General features: G+C 50.8%; 1 protein-coding gene across 1 annotated transcript in view; it reads right to left on the reverse strand.

Annotated features, from left to right (window-relative positions):
* The window catches only part of LOC119111319 (importin-13), a 32798-nt gene extending 24589 nt beyond the window's left edge, over positions 1 to 8209 (reverse strand). The window contains exons 1-2 of the mRNA XM_037235133.1: positions 8011 to 8209; positions 2119 to 2321 (exon numbers count right to left, since the gene is read on the reverse strand). Of these exons, the coding sequence (XP_037091028.1) occupies positions 2119 to 2295 (177 nt within the window). The 5' untranslated portion in view covers positions 2296 to 2321; positions 8011 to 8209. The remainder of the gene's footprint in view (positions 1 to 2118; positions 2322 to 8010) is intronic.
* Positions 8210 to 18061: the final 9852 nt, after the last annotated feature.

Below are 18061 nucleotides of genomic sequence, written 5' to 3' on the forward strand. Positions count from 1 at the left end.
TCATGCCGCTGGTGTCGGCTGTGCTGCAGCGCTGGGGCGGCGCGCTGCCCGTCCCTCGGCCCTGCCCGATCGCCCGCCTGCACAAGGTCTCGCGAAACCCCGGTGAGAAAGCGTGGCGTCGTGAATACACCGCCAGTCTGGCTAGGACGACTCAGTCCCAAAATGCAACGCACGATTTAAAACAAGTCCCGCCGGGTGCAGAGCGTCACCTCTGGAGACCCGCGGCCTGAGAGTGCGCGTCATGACCTGGTCAGCAGACATCTTATCTCGTCGTACGCAGACAGCGCACGCCGTCCTGTCCGGTTATAACCACCTGTGAAGTTGGCACTGGGCGGTGCGCCCGACGGAGAGGCCCGAGCCGGGGACGCGGCGCCCCCGCCCGCCACGTGCCGTGCGTGACGCGGCCCTCTGTCGCCAGGGATCGGGCCGGGCCCGTGCCGGCGGCCGTGCTGCACGCCGCTGCTGACCGTCATCCGGCAGGACCTGACGCCGGCGCAGCGCCGCCAGCTGCTCGACCGCGTGCGAGACCTGCTCAGCGCGCTGGGCGTCAGCTGCCTGGCGCAGGCGCGCCACATGCTCGCCGCCCGCAGGGACGCGCGTAACGCGGTGCTGTACGAGCTGGACCAGCTGGTGGCGCGGTACCAGCTCCAGTAGCGCGCCGACCGGACGCCGCCGCACCTGAGTCCAGTACACAGTGGGGCCGGCTTTGCCACGGGGCCGGTGAATCGCGTGTGAAGACGCATGCGGGCTCCTGCCGATCGAGGATGACGCAGTGCATGACGAGTCTGGCGATTCAATGGTCTAGTTTGGTTTGGCCATTCACGAGACTGCTCAGACACCCGCAGTGCGACGAAATGCATTGATTGCTGCTTCGCCTTGCGTGGCATGGCCTGTTCACTAGTCAAGGCATGTTCCTCAGCGCAATACCTGGCCACGGTCAGGACGGACGGAAAGGCCGGCGCCAGTGCTGAGTATCACATGTGGTAAATGTTTGAATGTGTGCGTCGCGTGTCCTTATGTAGTTATCATCGTAATGAGGGGGGGGGGGGGGGTGACGAAACCCATCGCGTGGAGATCTCAAAAATATATGGGCAATGTACATGTGCAATGTCTTATAATGATGACAGGAAACGGTAATTTTGGGTAGGTCTGCCTACAGATAGGCCACACGGCCACGTCACTAGCTTACTTGAAATTTGAGGAGCAGACTTAGAACATACGCTCACGACAGCTTAACACGCCATGCACAAAATGAAGGCTTAAACATTAAGCGTAAGAGCTGAAACCTTAGTTTTCCTGAAAAATTCAGCGCTCACACCCGCAAATTTTGCAGCTTCCCTGGCCATGACAGAAGACAGCAGCCCAGCGTGCGACGCCACCAGTAGTGCGTATGGCGATAGCCGACTGGTGCGGTCTCCGCTCCGGTGTGGCCAGACTAGCGCGGTCTCCGCTCCGGTGTGGCCAGACTAGCGCGGTCTCCGCTCCGGTATGGCAGGGGAGCTGCCTGGTGCAACCCCGACCTTATCAGACGTGAGCAGCTCCCAGGCTGCAGGGCGCAACACTGACCTTGTCAGACGTGAGCAGCTCCCAGACTGCAGGGCGCAACACTGACCTTGTCAGACGTCAGCAGCTCCCAGACCGCAGGGCGCAACACTGACCTTGTCAGACGTGAGCAGCTCCCAGACTGCCTGGTGCAACATTGGCCTTGTCAGGCGTGAGCAGCTCCCAGACCGCAGGGCGCAACACTGACCTTGTCAGACGTGAGCAGCTCCCAGACTGCCGGGCGCAACACTGACCTTGTCAGACGTGAGCAGCTCCCAGACTGCCGGACGCAACACTGACCTTGTCAGACGTGAGCAGCTCCCAGACTGCCGGGCGCAACACTGACCTTGTCAGACGTGAGCAGCTCCCAGGCTGCCGGGCGCAACACTGACCTTGTCAGACATGAGCAGCTCCCAGACTGCCTGGTGCAACACTGGCCTTGTCAGGCGTGAGCAGCTCCCAGACCGCAGGGCGCAACACTGACCTCGTCAGACGTGAGCAGCTCCCAGACTGCCGGGCGTAACACTGACCTCGTCAGGCGTGAGCAGCTCCCAGACCGCAGGGCGCAACACTGACCTTGTCAGACGTGAGCAGCTCCCAGGCGAAGTCCCAAGCCTGTGGCGACACCTTGGCGTCCGTCAGCCAGCGGCTGGCCGCCTGCATGGCCTCCGGGTTCGCTGAGCCATACAGCTGGCGGATCGCTTCACGGACGTTGGCCAGCGTCACCGGCAGCTGGCCCAGCTCGCTGGCCATGGCTGTGGGCACCGCTCCACCCCGATCTGTGGCACAATGGTGGCCAGCATTAGATGAGAGCGGTCTGAATGCTGAAGTACGTGATACTGCTGAGGCAGCTGCGTGTCAATGTTGCGGACTGCTGCACCCAATACCACCATAACAATGCACAGGATGTTACACAATATAAACAGGCCTATGCTTATGTTATGCACAATACAGAATAGCGATGTGATGGTGGGCTTTAAACTCTGCAAATGTTACAGAGACTGGCTCCCTCCAGCAAAGTCAAGTCATAATTTTCTACGAATCGTTTGGTATGCATGGCTTAATGTTTGATTCTAGACAATGGGTTACAAGTTGCGCGACACAAAGAAGATGGGGCGACTATGATGACACATCAAGAGGATGAGAAAGGCCTACAAAGTCACACAAACCCCTCTTCTTCACAATGATCAAGTTTAGATCTGAGCCCAGCACGGCTTCGGGATGTGTGTGTGTGTGTGTGTGTGTGTGTGTGTGCGTGTGCGTGTGCGTGTGCGTGTGCGTGTGCGTGTGCGTGTGCGTGTGCGTGTGCGTGTGCGTGTGCGTGTGCGTGTGCGTGTGCGTGTGCGTGTGCGTGTGCGTGTGCGTGTGCGTGTGCGTGTGCGTGTGCGTGTGCGTGTGCGTGTGTGTGTGTGTGTGTGTGTGTGTGTGTGTGTGTGTGTGTGTGTGTGTGTGTGTGTCATTGGGGCTTTACGACGCTCTCAGCTGCTGAGGCTATATGGCGTCACCTGCCTCTCACCCTGGCAGGAAGGACGGGCACCACGGGGAATCGAACCCCGTACCTCTGATTCCCCAGACGCGTAATGGTTAACGCAGACGCGTTAACCACGACAATACCGGCACCCCTCTTCGGGATGTCATAATGATCGGCGGCAGGTGGTTCCAGGACCGCCACCCGGCCACGAGGGAAATTTAGAGCTCTGAAAACGCCAATGTGGTCGCGGAGCGTAACGAGGTCACTGATTCCGCGCCAGCTCAGCGACCTGACGACCGGTGAAATATTATCTCGACCCCACCCCCCTCGACGATCCTGGCCACGAAATTCATTATTTTCTGCACCCGGCCGGGATGGCAAGCGGCAGCTCCGCCCCAGACTGAGAGGCAGAGGCAGAGGCGTGATGTTGGGGGAAACAAGGGTCTGGATGAGTATGCGAGCTTCGGGTGTGAGATGACAAACTTTGTACAGACAAAACAAGATCGAGTTGCACTTTAAACTACTTTGGGTAGGAGCCACTCCCGGGGAAGGGTACGATCGATAGTCATTCTCGACATCTTCACAGACAGCGAGGGGGCTAATCTTAAGTTGGAGGTGTTAAGATGGAAGGATGATGTTTTTATGGCTTGGGGCGTGCCAGTTACAAAACGGGTAGTCTTGGTGGGGTTCATCCACAGGGAACTGGCAGTAAAGTAGAATTGAAGGGCCAGGATGGTTTCTTACTGACACAATTTTTGGGTCGACAAGTGGTCGGGGTGGGCGGAGTCGGGGAGCTGGGTATCGTCAGCGCGGGAAATAAGACGCCCGCGAGGCAGGTGGGATGAAAGATCATTGATGCAGACGCTGAAGATGATTGGGCCTACCAAGGGCTCCTGATGGACACCGTGGGACAAGGGAAGGAATGGTGAACACCTCTCACCGCCTGCCGCCATTCATTAAGACAACTTTTAAACTATCGTGGATCGATGCCGTGCCACTGCAGCTTCGGCAGGAGGACGCCGCGGTTCACGCTGTCGAAAACTCGACTTAGGTCTACGGAGGTGACGGCGGCGACATGTCCAGAGTCGATCCGACGCGTAATCCACTCCACGGCGTCAACCACAGGGTCCTCCGTTGAGTGGCACGGCCTACACGCATACTGTGAAGGGGCCAAGAGGCTGTGGGCATCAAGATGAGACAACAACTACTGACGGACAACCTCTCGACAACATATGTATGTTTTCGACAACACAGCTAAAATTGATTTGGGCCAAAAATTGCCGGCAACGTCGTGTGTACCAGACTTGTGGAGGGAATGAACTGAAGCTTAATTCCCCGCACAGGAAAACGCGCGTGACAATGGAAGAATTGACTACATGAAGCGAGTGGGTACCTATTAGAGCCAAACAGTTTTTTACCGCAAGCAGGCACGCCATCGACAACCACAGCTCTAGATGAAGACTCTCTCATAGCCATCTCTCAACTCACTCATAGCCTTTGAAAGCTCGGGTAGGGCCGTAGGACGTAGTACCAGCCCAGCTGCGGCTACGCACGGTGGCCTCTGAGGGAGAGACGGGGCCCACGGCTGCTCGCCAACAGCTCTGCCGCGATTTTTGGACCAACTGAGGCAAAATGACGGTTAAAATTGTCGGCCATGTCAGAAGACTTACCTCCTCCGCGCCACCTTCCCCTGGCGGGTCCAAGCGCAAACTCACGGACACTCCGCCAGAAACTAGCCCGGTCGGATAACATACTAGCGCATAGAAAGTCGCGCTTGGCCTGAGCGCAGCAGCCCTTAGCCCGGTTTAACAGACGCCGATATTCAATGCGGTCGGTCTCCGTATCGTACCTGCGCCATGACCGGTAAGCGTGGTCGCCCTTCCGCATCACACACAGCAGACCGGGATTATCCCCAATCCAGGGACAGCGTGGACGGCGGGGTGTCACTGTTTTCAGAGGACAGTGCGCATCCATGGCGCCTGACCCGGCGCACATGAACTCCTCCAGCTTCCCCGCCACGCCCACGGCCCGGCACAACGGGTCCCAGTGTGCCTGCGGCAAATGCAGGCTGAGCACGTCCCAGCAGACTTTGCAACAGGAGCGAATACGAAAAAAAACAGGAGGCAAATGCTGCCGCCTGAACGGGGCACGAACGCTGGTGGTGAGATGGTCTGCAATCGCCACCGGCAGCACAAGAGCGGGGTCCTCCAGTTTCGGCATGCTGGTAACGACGTGGTCCAGGAGAGTAGCGGCCGGTTCCAAATGGATCAGTGTGTGAATAAGCTGCACAAGACTCAGACCATTTAAAATGGGCATGCAGCCATGCGCAGATGGGTTGTTGAGACGCATTAAGCCAATGTTAATATCACCGAGATAAAAAAATGTCCCCTGATGGCAGCAGTTGCTCTCAGCTGATCATGTATCTCGTCAAGGCCGCCCGACGTCAGGTGAGACGGAAGACGATAGACAGCGTCCACGGTGGCCGAAAGCTGCCTACTGCCACTCAGTGACATGCACAATGACTCACATGCTGCAATGGCTCTGGAGATGGGGGACATGCTGCAGTTTGGATGTTCCTAGCACAAGACTGCAACACCACCACTGCTCCTCTTCCCAAAGTGACCCTTCAAGCTCAATTGATTGCATGGAAATAATCAAGAATACACACAGTGGCAAAATGAATTTGTTACAGCTTTTTGGTAACAACAAAAATGTTTCATCTCCTCCATTTGTGGTTCAGAGTAAGTTGAACACACATTGACATGACACCTGCTGGCATCAGACAACATTTTTCCCTTACGCTGGTGGCCCGCTATCCTTAAGGCTGGTGGCCCGTGTGCCATATCATGGGTGGGGCTTGGAAAAGACCATGTGATGCTTGTGAACCTTTCGGTTGTGAGTCCTCTTCAGTGCTACCCTCCATGGCTTCTGTGGGGTACTACTGGTGTTTTGTGACAAGATGGGGAGAAGAACTCACTGGAGGCTTGAGTCAATAGTCTGAAAAAGACCATAACTAGAAGGTTCCAATAACACTCCAATGCTTTCTAGGGATACAGACTATACAATATGGTAATTAGGCCATCATCCTATATGATTCACAAAGGTTTCCCTGTCCACCATGTAGCAAACCCTTTGGGTTTCCATCATTTCCTTCAAAGATAGCTGTATGCAGCTTGCATGCAGTTTTACTGCAATTAACCCCACGAATACCTGCACTCAAAAATTTACAATTGCAAATTTGAGCTTAATCATGCAGAGGTACCAGCTATATTTTTATGACAAATATGATATATTCAGTAGGATCTTAAGCCATGCTTTACCTATACAGATAAATCTAGAAGTAGTTTTTGTAGGTCCCAGGCCACCTTGACACTCATGTCTACACACGTTCATTCTATCAGTGACATAATCAGCTGAAGCATGAATAAGGGACTCAGACCCATGATTATTAGGAGACCCACAGTTTTAAATGAACACATGCCCTTGGCAACAATGTACCTTCAACCTGATTTGGTATATATATATGATAGTATTTGATAGGTCTAATCCTGACACCAGTCATGGAACAAAAGCATGCCCACTGTACACAAACATGTGTAAATGCTGAGGAAAGCTGTGGAAGCTTCCTGGATTTAATAAGAAAAGTTGTGTATCAAAGCATCAAACAATAAAACACACAATACAGAACACCACTATCCAAAATCAACCAGCAAATACCCAATATAAGCAGGGTGGAATGTTGTGCAAGCATGTAGTTGGTGGTATTATTTATTTTCACATTTACTGTCTATTTTTTAGTGCATTCAATGCAGTTGCACAGATCTATAGTACACATCTGCTTTTGTAACAGCATTTAACCATTTGGTCAAGGTGGATATTTGTACCAACTTTATGAAAACAGGTTGCACATAAATTACCCCTTTCAAGCTAGAAAGCATAATAATTTATCATAAAAGGGGACATATTGCCCATCAGTTATAATCTTGCCTCCAAAATAGAAAGATTACCAGCACTAGAGCAGATGTCTATCTATATCACTGATAGCATGATACTGACAAATCATGGCTGGCATTTCCTTTTCATGGACTTTTTGTGTACTGATGGTCACTTGGTCAATATGACAAAATAATTCAATAGCCTAGTATGGTGGAAATATATCATTTTGCATTATAGATATGCTTTCAAGCTGTCCAACCCAAGTTACACCCACATGCCAGTTTCTGATTAACTTAACTGAACCCTAATCCTAATTCTAAACTTAACCCAACCCTGAACCTACCCATATTCCCACCTCTACACCTACTTCTACTCCTACTTATTGCCATACTTGTCATTTCTCACCCCCTTACCACCTGTGGCTGTGCCATTAATGCAGTGTGGTATTGAAATTGCTATTGTATTTCTACCATATTAACACAGCATATCAAGCTGCTGCATTCACCAGTTAAAGCTCAGTATGCAAAAGTTGAAACTGCTGTGAAACACAAATGCTGACTTGATTTGTATGAATGACCTCCATGCACCAGTAATGTGCTGCCACTGTTATGCATCAGATACCTGTCATTATTATCATAATTTGTCTAAATCATAATATATCATATCATATAAATCTTATCATAAATTGTCTAAAGGCCAGTTCATACAGAATGTAGCTATGAAATAGGTCAAAATGTTGATAATTCCCCAAGTGAATCATGTATAAGTACAAAAGGCACCCTGGATGGCCAGAAAATAAATATTAACTGTGTATCATTGTTGTGTATCTTCTGAAATGGCATGAGGAAGCATACTGCTCATACAAAAATTGCAAATAGTATGCAATATGGCTGTAAAGAGTATGGCTGCTCATGAAAAATGGCATCATTTTGAAAATATCTGCTGTCATCACCAAAAAAAAACAACACTGAAAGCTATTTGACTCGTAAATCTGTCTTGTAAAGGTTTGCAATTTACTAACGGGTAAGACCCAGCGCAGTACTGGAATCTCAGCAACATACCTACCCCTCACACAGTATGTTCCTCACTCCCAGACGTCAGCCGGCGGACTCATAAAATGGTTGACAATGACACCTTATCTCGTTGTAACGCAACGCAGGAACGCAAGTTGAAAACGTCGTACGCACGAAAAGCGACCCGGCCAAGACTTAAGGATTGATGCGTGTTTATTCCTGCAGATATTGAAACGCCACTGGTGGATAAAATCTGCTGCAAAGCTACCAAATAGTCTTCGGGGCAAAATTAATTGGACAACCAGAGTGACCACTAACACTTCCAGCTGATTGTATGGTGACGTCACAAAGCCACAATCGCTGTCAACCTGGCGATAGCATTTGCAGCTAAGCACGGCAAGTCATTGATGGGGCCTGGGCGCTTCCCGTCATATGACGGTCACTACTAGTAGGACGGCAAATGATGACTGAAAGTTATGTGCTGTGAGAATAGGTTCATGGCTTACTGCATGATCTCTGAGATGAAGATGAAATGAGGCAGGATGGCAACGAGCGTGACCCGATAGCACGGGTGTCGATTTGTATCTTTTAGGGTAAGCCACTGCCCCCCCTCCCCCTCCCATGTCCAATTTACCCCCTTCCTCAGCGGTGAGCCTGGTCTCCGCTAAACTTCTGTAGCCTAAGTACTAGCAGGGCATTAACACATGCCCGGTTGACCGGCTGGATACCCCTCCCCAGGTGTGGGGGGTCAATTTGACCTCTCTGAGATCTTGAAAACTATGAGGGCTAGAGGCACCCAATTCACAGGGTATGTTGACCTGTGCGTGAACTCACTTAGGTCAAAGTCTGAGATTCCTAGCCTTCGTGTCAAATAAGGTCAAGGAAGGTCAGATTCCAGGCTGGTCTCCAAAGTGCCCCCAGAACCTAAATAACAGGTTCTAAGCAAAAGGTCACATTCTCATTTAAGATCAGTGACCTTGCTTGACCTTTTGACGGTCATGGTGGCCAAAATCATATAAGACTGCTCTGAGTTTTGCGTTTAAATAAGCGACAAAGATTACGCTAGGCAGTATGCCCATAAAAACCCAATGTTAACCTGGGTCATTTCAGGTCAGTGTCCTATTCTGACCTCTAAGAAGTCCGTGGAAGATGTAGAGTGTGGTTCCTGCTATCAATAAATTTGAAATGAGCACCAGAAGCTATCGCATACAGCAAGCCCTAGAGTAATAAAACGGGCTTGTTTTGACCTTGGTCTGACCTTCACACTTGACCTTAGGTCAACGCAATTTGCTCATTCAATTGTTGTGTTGTCTGAGAAAGTGTTTCAGAGATGTATGGTTTCGTCTAACACTTCGTTGTTGCATCAGATTGAACGATTCCCTAGAAACTGGATTCGCTGAAATCATGGCCTGACTTTGATCTGCCATAGGTCAGCGCCTTACAAGGTACATCTAAGAAGTTTTCGCCAAACGATCCGCTAATCAATTGTTTACAGTCATGCGAAATTTAGCGCGGCTACACCGCGCTGTTCGAAAACCATTATGAAATGCCTTTGCGGGGGTCAATTTGCCCCCCCCCCCACGCGTTAGGGCGTGTTAAAAATGGTGGCTCAGAATTATATTAATTTTAAAGACGGCTTTTACTGATCGCTTCGCACGGAAAAGAAACAAAAAAAGTGCAAACTAAGTTGTCATGTTCAATTGAGTGCAGCTGTCTGGGCTACTCACACTTAAAAAGCTTTACGTTCGTACTCTGTTTACTTGAGTCCTATCTTCTGTTCTTGCGTGCTGCATGATTTTGATCACGAAATTCATACGTATCATTGACTGGCCTAGTTGTGTGCTATTGTCTGAGTGTTTTGCTATCATTTAGCAATGTTTTAGCCTCTGCAGGCTGCAACGAGTTGCATTATTTTGCCACGGTGTCAGAAGTTTTATTGAAAATTAAAAACAAACCCGTGCAATATTAGCGTCAGAAAACGTGACCAACTTGAAAAGCTATCTACGGTTGGAAGAGCCCTTGAAATGTGCAGGCGTTCACTTCCACGTGGACACCAGCTGCCTAAACCGATAGCGGTAACCATCCGACAATGACAACCAATACAGCACTAGCCGTGTCAGGCGTGCCGAACATAAGTATTGCGCTGTTACCTGCGTCCCATCTGGTGAATACCAGCCGGAGGTTTGAGTGGCAGCAATAGTATATAAAAGTCATAGTAGGTAGCATAATAGTCATAATAGCCATGAACCTAGTATATAATAGTCACATAGTCATAGTCAATGTAATGGTGTATAATAGTATATAGCAGTCTTTAATAGTCGCGTACATCAGTTAACGCTCTTTTTCCCCGAAGCCATCCTACAACCGTCCTACAACGTTCCCAGCCACCCGTCCTACAACGTTGGCAGCAGCATGCAGCAATAAACGTCAAGTTCCGAAACCTAATTTTGACGATAGATGCCAATCAAAATGACTACGTCGCCCAACAATAACAACTTCCGCCGGGAAAGAGTTGGAAAACGTATAAGAGCAGGAGACAGTGATTTTAAATGTTTTTAGGGCTAGGTTTTCCCCGTTCAGCCCTTCTCCCTCCCTCAATCCTAATTTGCGAAACACGCCCCTGTGGTGGAAGCTTAACGACTGTGACACACGACCGACTCGCCGCCAGATGACACTGGCGCCAAGTCTGGGACCAAGAGTCCATTTCCCAACAGAGCCAAGACGAGAGCACGCGATTTTTATTAGTCGGGGCTCCTGAGTCAATGAGAGCCCCTTTGTTGGTCAGGGCACCACACCGCCCAACAGGGGTCTCGTATTTGCAAGGGACACAGACTCGGCCTGAACAGTGTTCAAGGGACCTGCAGAGGAGCCCTAAGGGCCTCTTGGGACCGACGATCAAATGCTTAATTGGAGGGCACGAAGGGTCAAGTACTGTAGGTCATATTAAGGACTCCGGCCAGCAGGAACGGGCCCTCAAATGTCAGTCAGATGGCTTCTTGCACCGATTGAGGACCTCTGGAACACTGAGGGCCTCCATTTCGGCCAAAGATTACTAACACCGAACAATCGGCTCCGTGTCGGTCTGAGCCCTGAACCCATTTCCCAAACAGGGACAGGGTCGGGATCCGCGATTAGCATTGGTCAGAAGTTTGGGACCCTGAAACAATGAGGATTCATTTGTCGCTCAGCGACCCACAGTGCATGACAGATGGTTGACTCTGTCGGCAGGACGCCCTGGGTCCGCCAGGGGAACTTATGCTGAACTGGGTCAAGGACGGGACCCCGAATGCCAGAGCACCTTTTGCGTTGGTCGGGGCTCTCTGGCAATAAAGGGAGATATGACAGCATATGACTAGAGTATCCGATAAGACAATTGATAGGCCCTGTGTCAGTCAGGGCCCCGAGCGAACCGAGGCCCTCCACTCCATTCCAGCCAAGTTCCGTCGAATTGGAGTCTTTGTGCCAATTATTTGATCACCTGCGGCGATAAGGTGTCTTGTTGCGTCACTGAGGGCTCTTGTGCCGATTCGGGTTCCAACTGCCCGGGTCAGAGGCCCTCCGGCGTTAGGCAGACGACCAATGTATGATTGGTCCCACTAAGGGCTTGCGTATCGACCAGGGGACATTGCCCCTTTACCAACGACATTACAGCCGGCAGGCACCACGCTCTGTAACGAAAAGTTCCCCTAGTCCTGGACCGGACGTAGAATGTGCCCCTTCCAATGCTCTTTCCACTGGACCCTTTGCCCGGAAAAGGTAAGGGGTTTTCGTAGTGCCCAATAGGGTTCATCAAAATCAAGTAAACAATGAAAAAGGCCAACACAAACGAGTGCGTCCATCCTTGTTCAGAACCAGCTTGTATAACAAATAACACAACAAAGTTTTGAGTCTGCGTGCTCGCAATCTTAGGAACAAGGATACCGATGGCCGGGGATGCAGTGTCCATCGACCCAAATGGCGTTGGCTGCTGCAGTGAACACCGGGTAGCGGACGCCTGGCGCGTGAGAACAGCCGTCATGAAATAATCTCCACGAAAGTTGTTTTCAAGATCATTTTAAGCCGTTCAGAAATTAAGCAGGGTTCGTATTTTAATCACATTTTCGGTATCGCCCTTTCGACAGCGACAGACGCACCCAACTAAAGATTCTATCCTTTCTTGTCTAGTTCCACCAACAGAGTCCTATACCGGTTCGCGATGCAGTGCTGATCCGCTTCGTTTCGTTAACCCGTTTCTCTTGCAGCTCTCAAAAGTGCGCTGGCGAAACCCGCTTTTGGGGTACCTTCAAAGCGTACAAATCGACATCATAAGTCGTTTAAAGATAGCTCTTTCCAAAACATCACTGCATTTGTCTGCCGTTGTTGGCCGTCTAATGCTAGACGCGGTCCAACGCCGCGCGGCCTACGGAGACTGCGGCGTCGGGCGTCGGGGTTTGTTCCGAGACATGTGAGTGCTCAAGGTCAAAACTGCTATACAATTATTCATTTCCCGATTCTAAACAAAGATTGAACATTCCCAGATGACCATGGGTTGTAAATGTCGATACAAATTCATGATCCCACTTCCATCTACAGGCCACGTTTACTATCACCTACGTTGACATAGCTCTCTACAACCCAGAAAAATTCAGCACAGCCACTGGCTACGGTGGACAAAAAAACTGCTTGCCGTAGCATTGCAAGCGGAGCTTCGTTCATTTGCTCCATATTATTACTTAGCGCCTCGATCCTTCAGTTCACAGATATCAAAATATAAGCAGAATTGTATCCTTTGGTGGCTTTGGGCTTTCGTTTCAGTTAAATAAAAATACTGAGATACAACGAAGAAAATCGTACGCTCACAATCAAGCGAACCAATGCGATGGTATTTTGGGAGGCCTTCTTTTACAAGGAGGGTTCCTTTGTCACCCATGTGTCCCTGCCCCACATTGCCAAGACTGGCCGCGTCCCTGCGTGAGAGAGATCATTGATAAGCATAGAGTAAGCGTACAAAAATGTAATCTCTTGGCCACTGAGGAGCCAACTCAACTAGTTGCGCTGTTAATCAAGACTAACCTGTGTTGCACATGTTATCGCACTGACGCGAGCTTCATTTACCACACATTCGAAATGGAGCGGGAAAGCGTGGCTTTCCCCTTAGAGTCACAACAGCTCAGGACAGTGCCCCGCAGGTATTCTCAATAGGTTATCTGCCTAAACGTAGTTGGGGAAAGGCTGATAACTGCATGCTCTGAAGTGATGCATGGAGGAGTGCTTACGTTTTGTTTTACGTTGAATGAAATTCCTATGTTGTGTCGATGCAATTTTTGGATCTGATTATGAAATGTTGATATTGTAACTAACTTTGAATTTTTATTGTACACCTTTAATCTTGGATTGCGATAGTCACATATATGGGGGATGTATTATTCTCGTAAATATGACAATAAATGCACCACAAGTTACCAAAGCATATCATCGTAAATTATGCCCAGATATTGATTTTCACAATATGAGCTTTATCGTTGCAACTGCAAGCATCCAGATATGCAACTCAGATGCATTTATAAGAAGATTATGCAAATTGCCAGGCTTTCACTTGTGATTGCTGTAACCATGCACATCAGCTTTAATAATAATTTAAGTGTAGATTATATATGTATATATATATATATATATATATATATATATATATATATATATATATATATATATTTGAATAATGTATCGTCGCCATCGGTAAATCAAACTGCAAAGTTTTTCGTATCTGTCTCCTTATGGCGACTCCCACGACTCTGCACCCCACCCCATCCCCACCACAATCATTTTGAGACATCGACACCCATGCCTGATAGGACTAGGCTAGCCTGAAGACAGGACCAGACGGGACCCGACGGGAAAGGCAAAACCAGACGGGATTAGACGGGATCCGAGGGAACCATATATAACTGAAAGGAGCCTGACGAGACGAAACATACAGAACGGGACCAGACGAAACCGGATGGAACGTGATGGGGCCAAACGGAACCAAATGGAATAAGATTAGGTGTTACTGAAACGGACTGGACAGGTACGAATGGGCCCGGAGCAAACCGGACCGGATAACACGACCGGGCGGGATCAGACAGGATTGAACAGCATCTTAAGTGACCGAAAGGAATCGGATGCACCAGAATAGTGTCATGTAGACCTCGACAGAACCGAACCGGATCAGATAGAACCGGATATGACGTTATGAATGGAGACGGAACCAGCTAAAAACAGGCCAAATAAGGAATAACCGGGTAGGACGAGACCAGACGGGACCGAATGGACCCGGAAGAGACCTGACCGGACCGTACAGGACAAGACGGGACCAAACAGGACTTGGCGATGGAAGGCCCCTTCTTCGGCACTGCGGGCCCATGACCAACACATGACCCGTCCCGTTTTCCGTCTTGTCTCTCCTCTGGAAATGGACCCCCTGGGCTTAGACCAACACGGAGCTAACTGTTGGGGGTTGGTGGTCTCTGGCCAAACTAGAGGCCCGCACTGTCTCAGAGGATCTCAATCGATGCGAGGGTTCATCCGACTGACATCTGAGGTCACGGTCCCGCAGACTGGGATCTGAACGTGACCTACAGCCAGCTCTTCGGGCCCTTCAGCCTTCCAATCACGCCTTTGATCGTCAGTCCCAAGGAGTGTGTTGGGCCTCTCTTAGGACCCCTCGAACACTGCCCTGGTCGACTCGGTCCCCTTGTTCGCACAGGGCCCCCTGTTACGCACTGTTGACTCCTGGCTATGAATCGTCCACTAGACGTTTAGTCCCGTACGAAACTGTAAACAGTTTGGCAGTTTTTCGTGTATCCCCAAGGGGCTAATAGGTTGCGAAGGGGCCCACAGCCGGCAGACGGAAGCAGCTTTAGCACAAAACGTAACACATTTGGGCAAATATTAAGACTCACTACGCTGTCCAGAGGGCTCTCCTGCTAGGGCCCTGCATGTTTTCTTGCCGGGTTAATCTGACTTGTGAGAAACCTTCCACGTTACTATTAATTTCCTCACATCCGCTCGAAGACCCCTTACAATGCTGCCTGGGCAACGGTGCATGCAGGAAGGTCACAGGGGCACGTGCCGCTCCTCTCGGCCTGAATTACGATGCCAGACCCTTAATGGCAGCCAGAGGACCATTTTCGTCGACTGGGAGCCCCTGAGTCATTAAGGTCATCTATGTTGATTGGGCAGCACCAGTACCTAACAGCTAGCCTCGTGTCGGGCTGGACCTGTGGACAATTTCCTAAGCAAGCGCAAGGCCGGGACCCGTGATTTACATTGGTTGAACTCCTGAGCCAGTGAGGGCCCCGGGTTGGCCGGGAGTCCACAGGGCCCCGTATTGGCGAGGCATCCCATGTCGACCAGGACAGTGGTCGAAGGGTGCAACGAAAGGCCCAAAATACTCCTCGAAACTGACGATCAAGGGCCTGGCTGGAAGGTTAAAGGCCGCGAAGAGCTGGCTGTAGGTCACATTCAGGATCCCAGTTCGCAGGGCCATGGCTTCAAATGTCAGTCAGATGGGCCCTTATATCGATTGAGATCTTCCGGGACAATGTGGGCCTCTAGTTTGGCCGGAGACCACCGACACCCAACAATTAGCTCCGTGTCGGTCTCAGCCCAGGAGGTCATTTCCCGAGGAGGAACAAGGCCGGGCTCACGATTTGTATTGTTTGAGTCACCTGAAAACGAGAGCGGTCATGTGTTGGTCAGGGGCCGAAATGCCGAACAGGGGCATTCCGTCGGCAAGTTCCGTCTGTCCCGTCTTGTCCCAAACGGTCTGGTCAGGTCTCTTCCGGGTCCATCCGGTCCCGTCTGGTCTCATCCTGCCCGGTTCTCCTTATTTTGGTCTGTTTCGCCAGTTTCCGCCTCTGCTCATGACGTCATATCTGATTCTGTCTGGTCCGGTCCAGTTCTGTCATTGGTCGGGCCCCAGCGGCTGCCAGGGCAATGCAGCGCCTATCAGGGAGTCCTGCGTTGGCAAGGGGCCCGAGTCGGCCAGAGGTAGTATTCGAGGAGGCCAGAAGAGTCTGGAGGCGCCATCGGGACCGACGATCAAGGGCCCCATTGGAGGTCTTAAAGGCACGAAAGGCTGGTCGGGTTTTATTCAGGTGCTTCAGCCTGCGGGAACGGGTCCTTACATGGTAGTCGGAAAGCGCTTTGTGCTCATCGGGGAATCCCTGAGTTGATGTGGGCCTATTTGTCGGTCAGGCACCACCAGTCCTGCAAGTCAGCCCTGTGTTGGCATGGGCTTGAGGGCCCACTTCCCAATCAGCTACAAGGCCGGGGCCAGTGATTTACACTGGTCGTGGTCTCGGCATCTGTCAGGGGTCCGGAATGCCCAACAGAGGGTCCTGTGTTTGCAAGGAGTGCCGAACCGACCGAGGGCAGTGTTCCATGTGACCCTTGGGGACCCCCTGAGACGATGCGGATGTCCCGGTTGGCCAGAGTCGCGAGCACCGAACAGTTCGCCCCGTCAGTCTAGACCCTGAGATCCAATCCCCGAGCAGGAGCAAGGCCGGGCCACGAACTACATTAGTCTGGATCCCTGAAACAATGGTTAACGCCCCTGCGTCGGTCAGGGCCCACAGTGCCTAACAGGGGGTCATAAGGCGGCGGGCGGCCCCGAGTCTACTAGGAGCGGTGCTTGAGGGGGCCCGAAGAAGGGCCGAAGGGCCCTCGGAACCAAAGATCAAGGGCCCGATTGGAAAGCTAAAGGGCTCGAATGACTTAGGAGTTACCGCTCGTAGGCCCGTGGACTCAAATGTCAGAGAGTGTCTTGTACCGATTGGCGACCGCTGAGACAGAGCTTTCCTCGATTTCGGCCGTATGCAATCATAAACAAATGGGATATCCCGTGGTTTTGGAGAGGAGGTGGCTTTTCATTATGGGAAGGCCTTTTGTCAACCCTGTGCCCCCCCCCCCCCCCCCCACTGCCAATGCTCTGGCCGCGCGCCTAGTTTGATTACGCCTTGTCGTTTTGTCTAGTCCGGTTTGGTCCGGTCCCATTCGTTCCTGTCCGGTCCGTTCCATAAACATCTAACCTTATCCTGCTCTGTTCCGGCTGGCCCCGTCACGCTCTATCCGGTTCCGCCTGGTTTCATTCTGTATGTTCCGTCTCGTCACGCTCCTTTCTGTCATGTACGGTTCCCTCGGATCCCGTCTCATCCCGTCTAGTTATGCCTTGTCCCGTCTGGTCCTATCTCAATCTGTGCGGCCCGCCGGTCTCGTCTTTTTTATCCAGCCTTCTTGTTTTGTACGCCCAGTTTTCCTGGCTTGGTCTTTTCCGTCGAATCCCATCTGACACTGTGTATATGCTGGCCTGGTCCTATCGGGTCACGCTGGTTGCCATCCGGCCGCATTTCATACCCATCTCATAGATCATGCAAAAAGGGGCAAGAGCGTATTTCTATACCATACAAATTTTATTCATTATTTGCCGTCCTTCTGGCGGGGACCACGTGATGGAAAGCGCCAGGATCTGATCACTTATTTGCGGAACTTACAAACGCGACCTACCACGGTTGACAGTGATTTTGTGGCTTTGTGACGTCACCATACAATCAGCTGTAAGTGTAAGCGAACTTCACTACAATCAGCTGACAACTTCACCGCTGATTCCTGCGCCCGGTCGTGTAAATTGTGTGAGTGACGAACGTGAGGGGAATGCGATTTATTGACATGACATAGGGCAGAGAAGTGTATGAAGGTGTTTGACAATTTGATAAATGACCGGCGCATATGTTTATAACAATATTGTATAGGTGGCCCGCTAGATTCAGGTGAAAGGGACCGTTTTGCTGAGTGTGAGGCTTACTGAGGCGTTACCAAATCTTAGGGTCGCATCGACCCTGCCCCGCTCCTTTCAGGTTGGGGGTTAAGTTTATGACATCGAGCGGCTTTGCATGATATGACGTGGACGAAGTTTACCGAACATTTGCTTGCAGTGCCTTAAGTTAACACACCATCGCCTGTTATACGTTGCCATTTATTTGTCACATGCATGTCTGATATTCACATCACACATTGAAGCATTTCTTAAAAAATTGGTGTTGTCATTTGAAGTTAACAAAAGTCAGAGGCTATCCTTAGC

Source organism: Pollicipes pollicipes, unplaced genomic scaffold, assembly GCF_011947565.3.
Source record: "Pollicipes pollicipes isolate AB1234 unplaced genomic scaffold, Ppol_2.1 Scaffold_7261;HRSCAF=8764_pilon_pilon_pilon, whole genome shotgun sequence".
Lineage (NCBI taxonomy): Eukaryota > Metazoa > Arthropoda > Thecostraca > Pollicipedomorpha > Pollicipedidae > Pollicipes > Pollicipes pollicipes.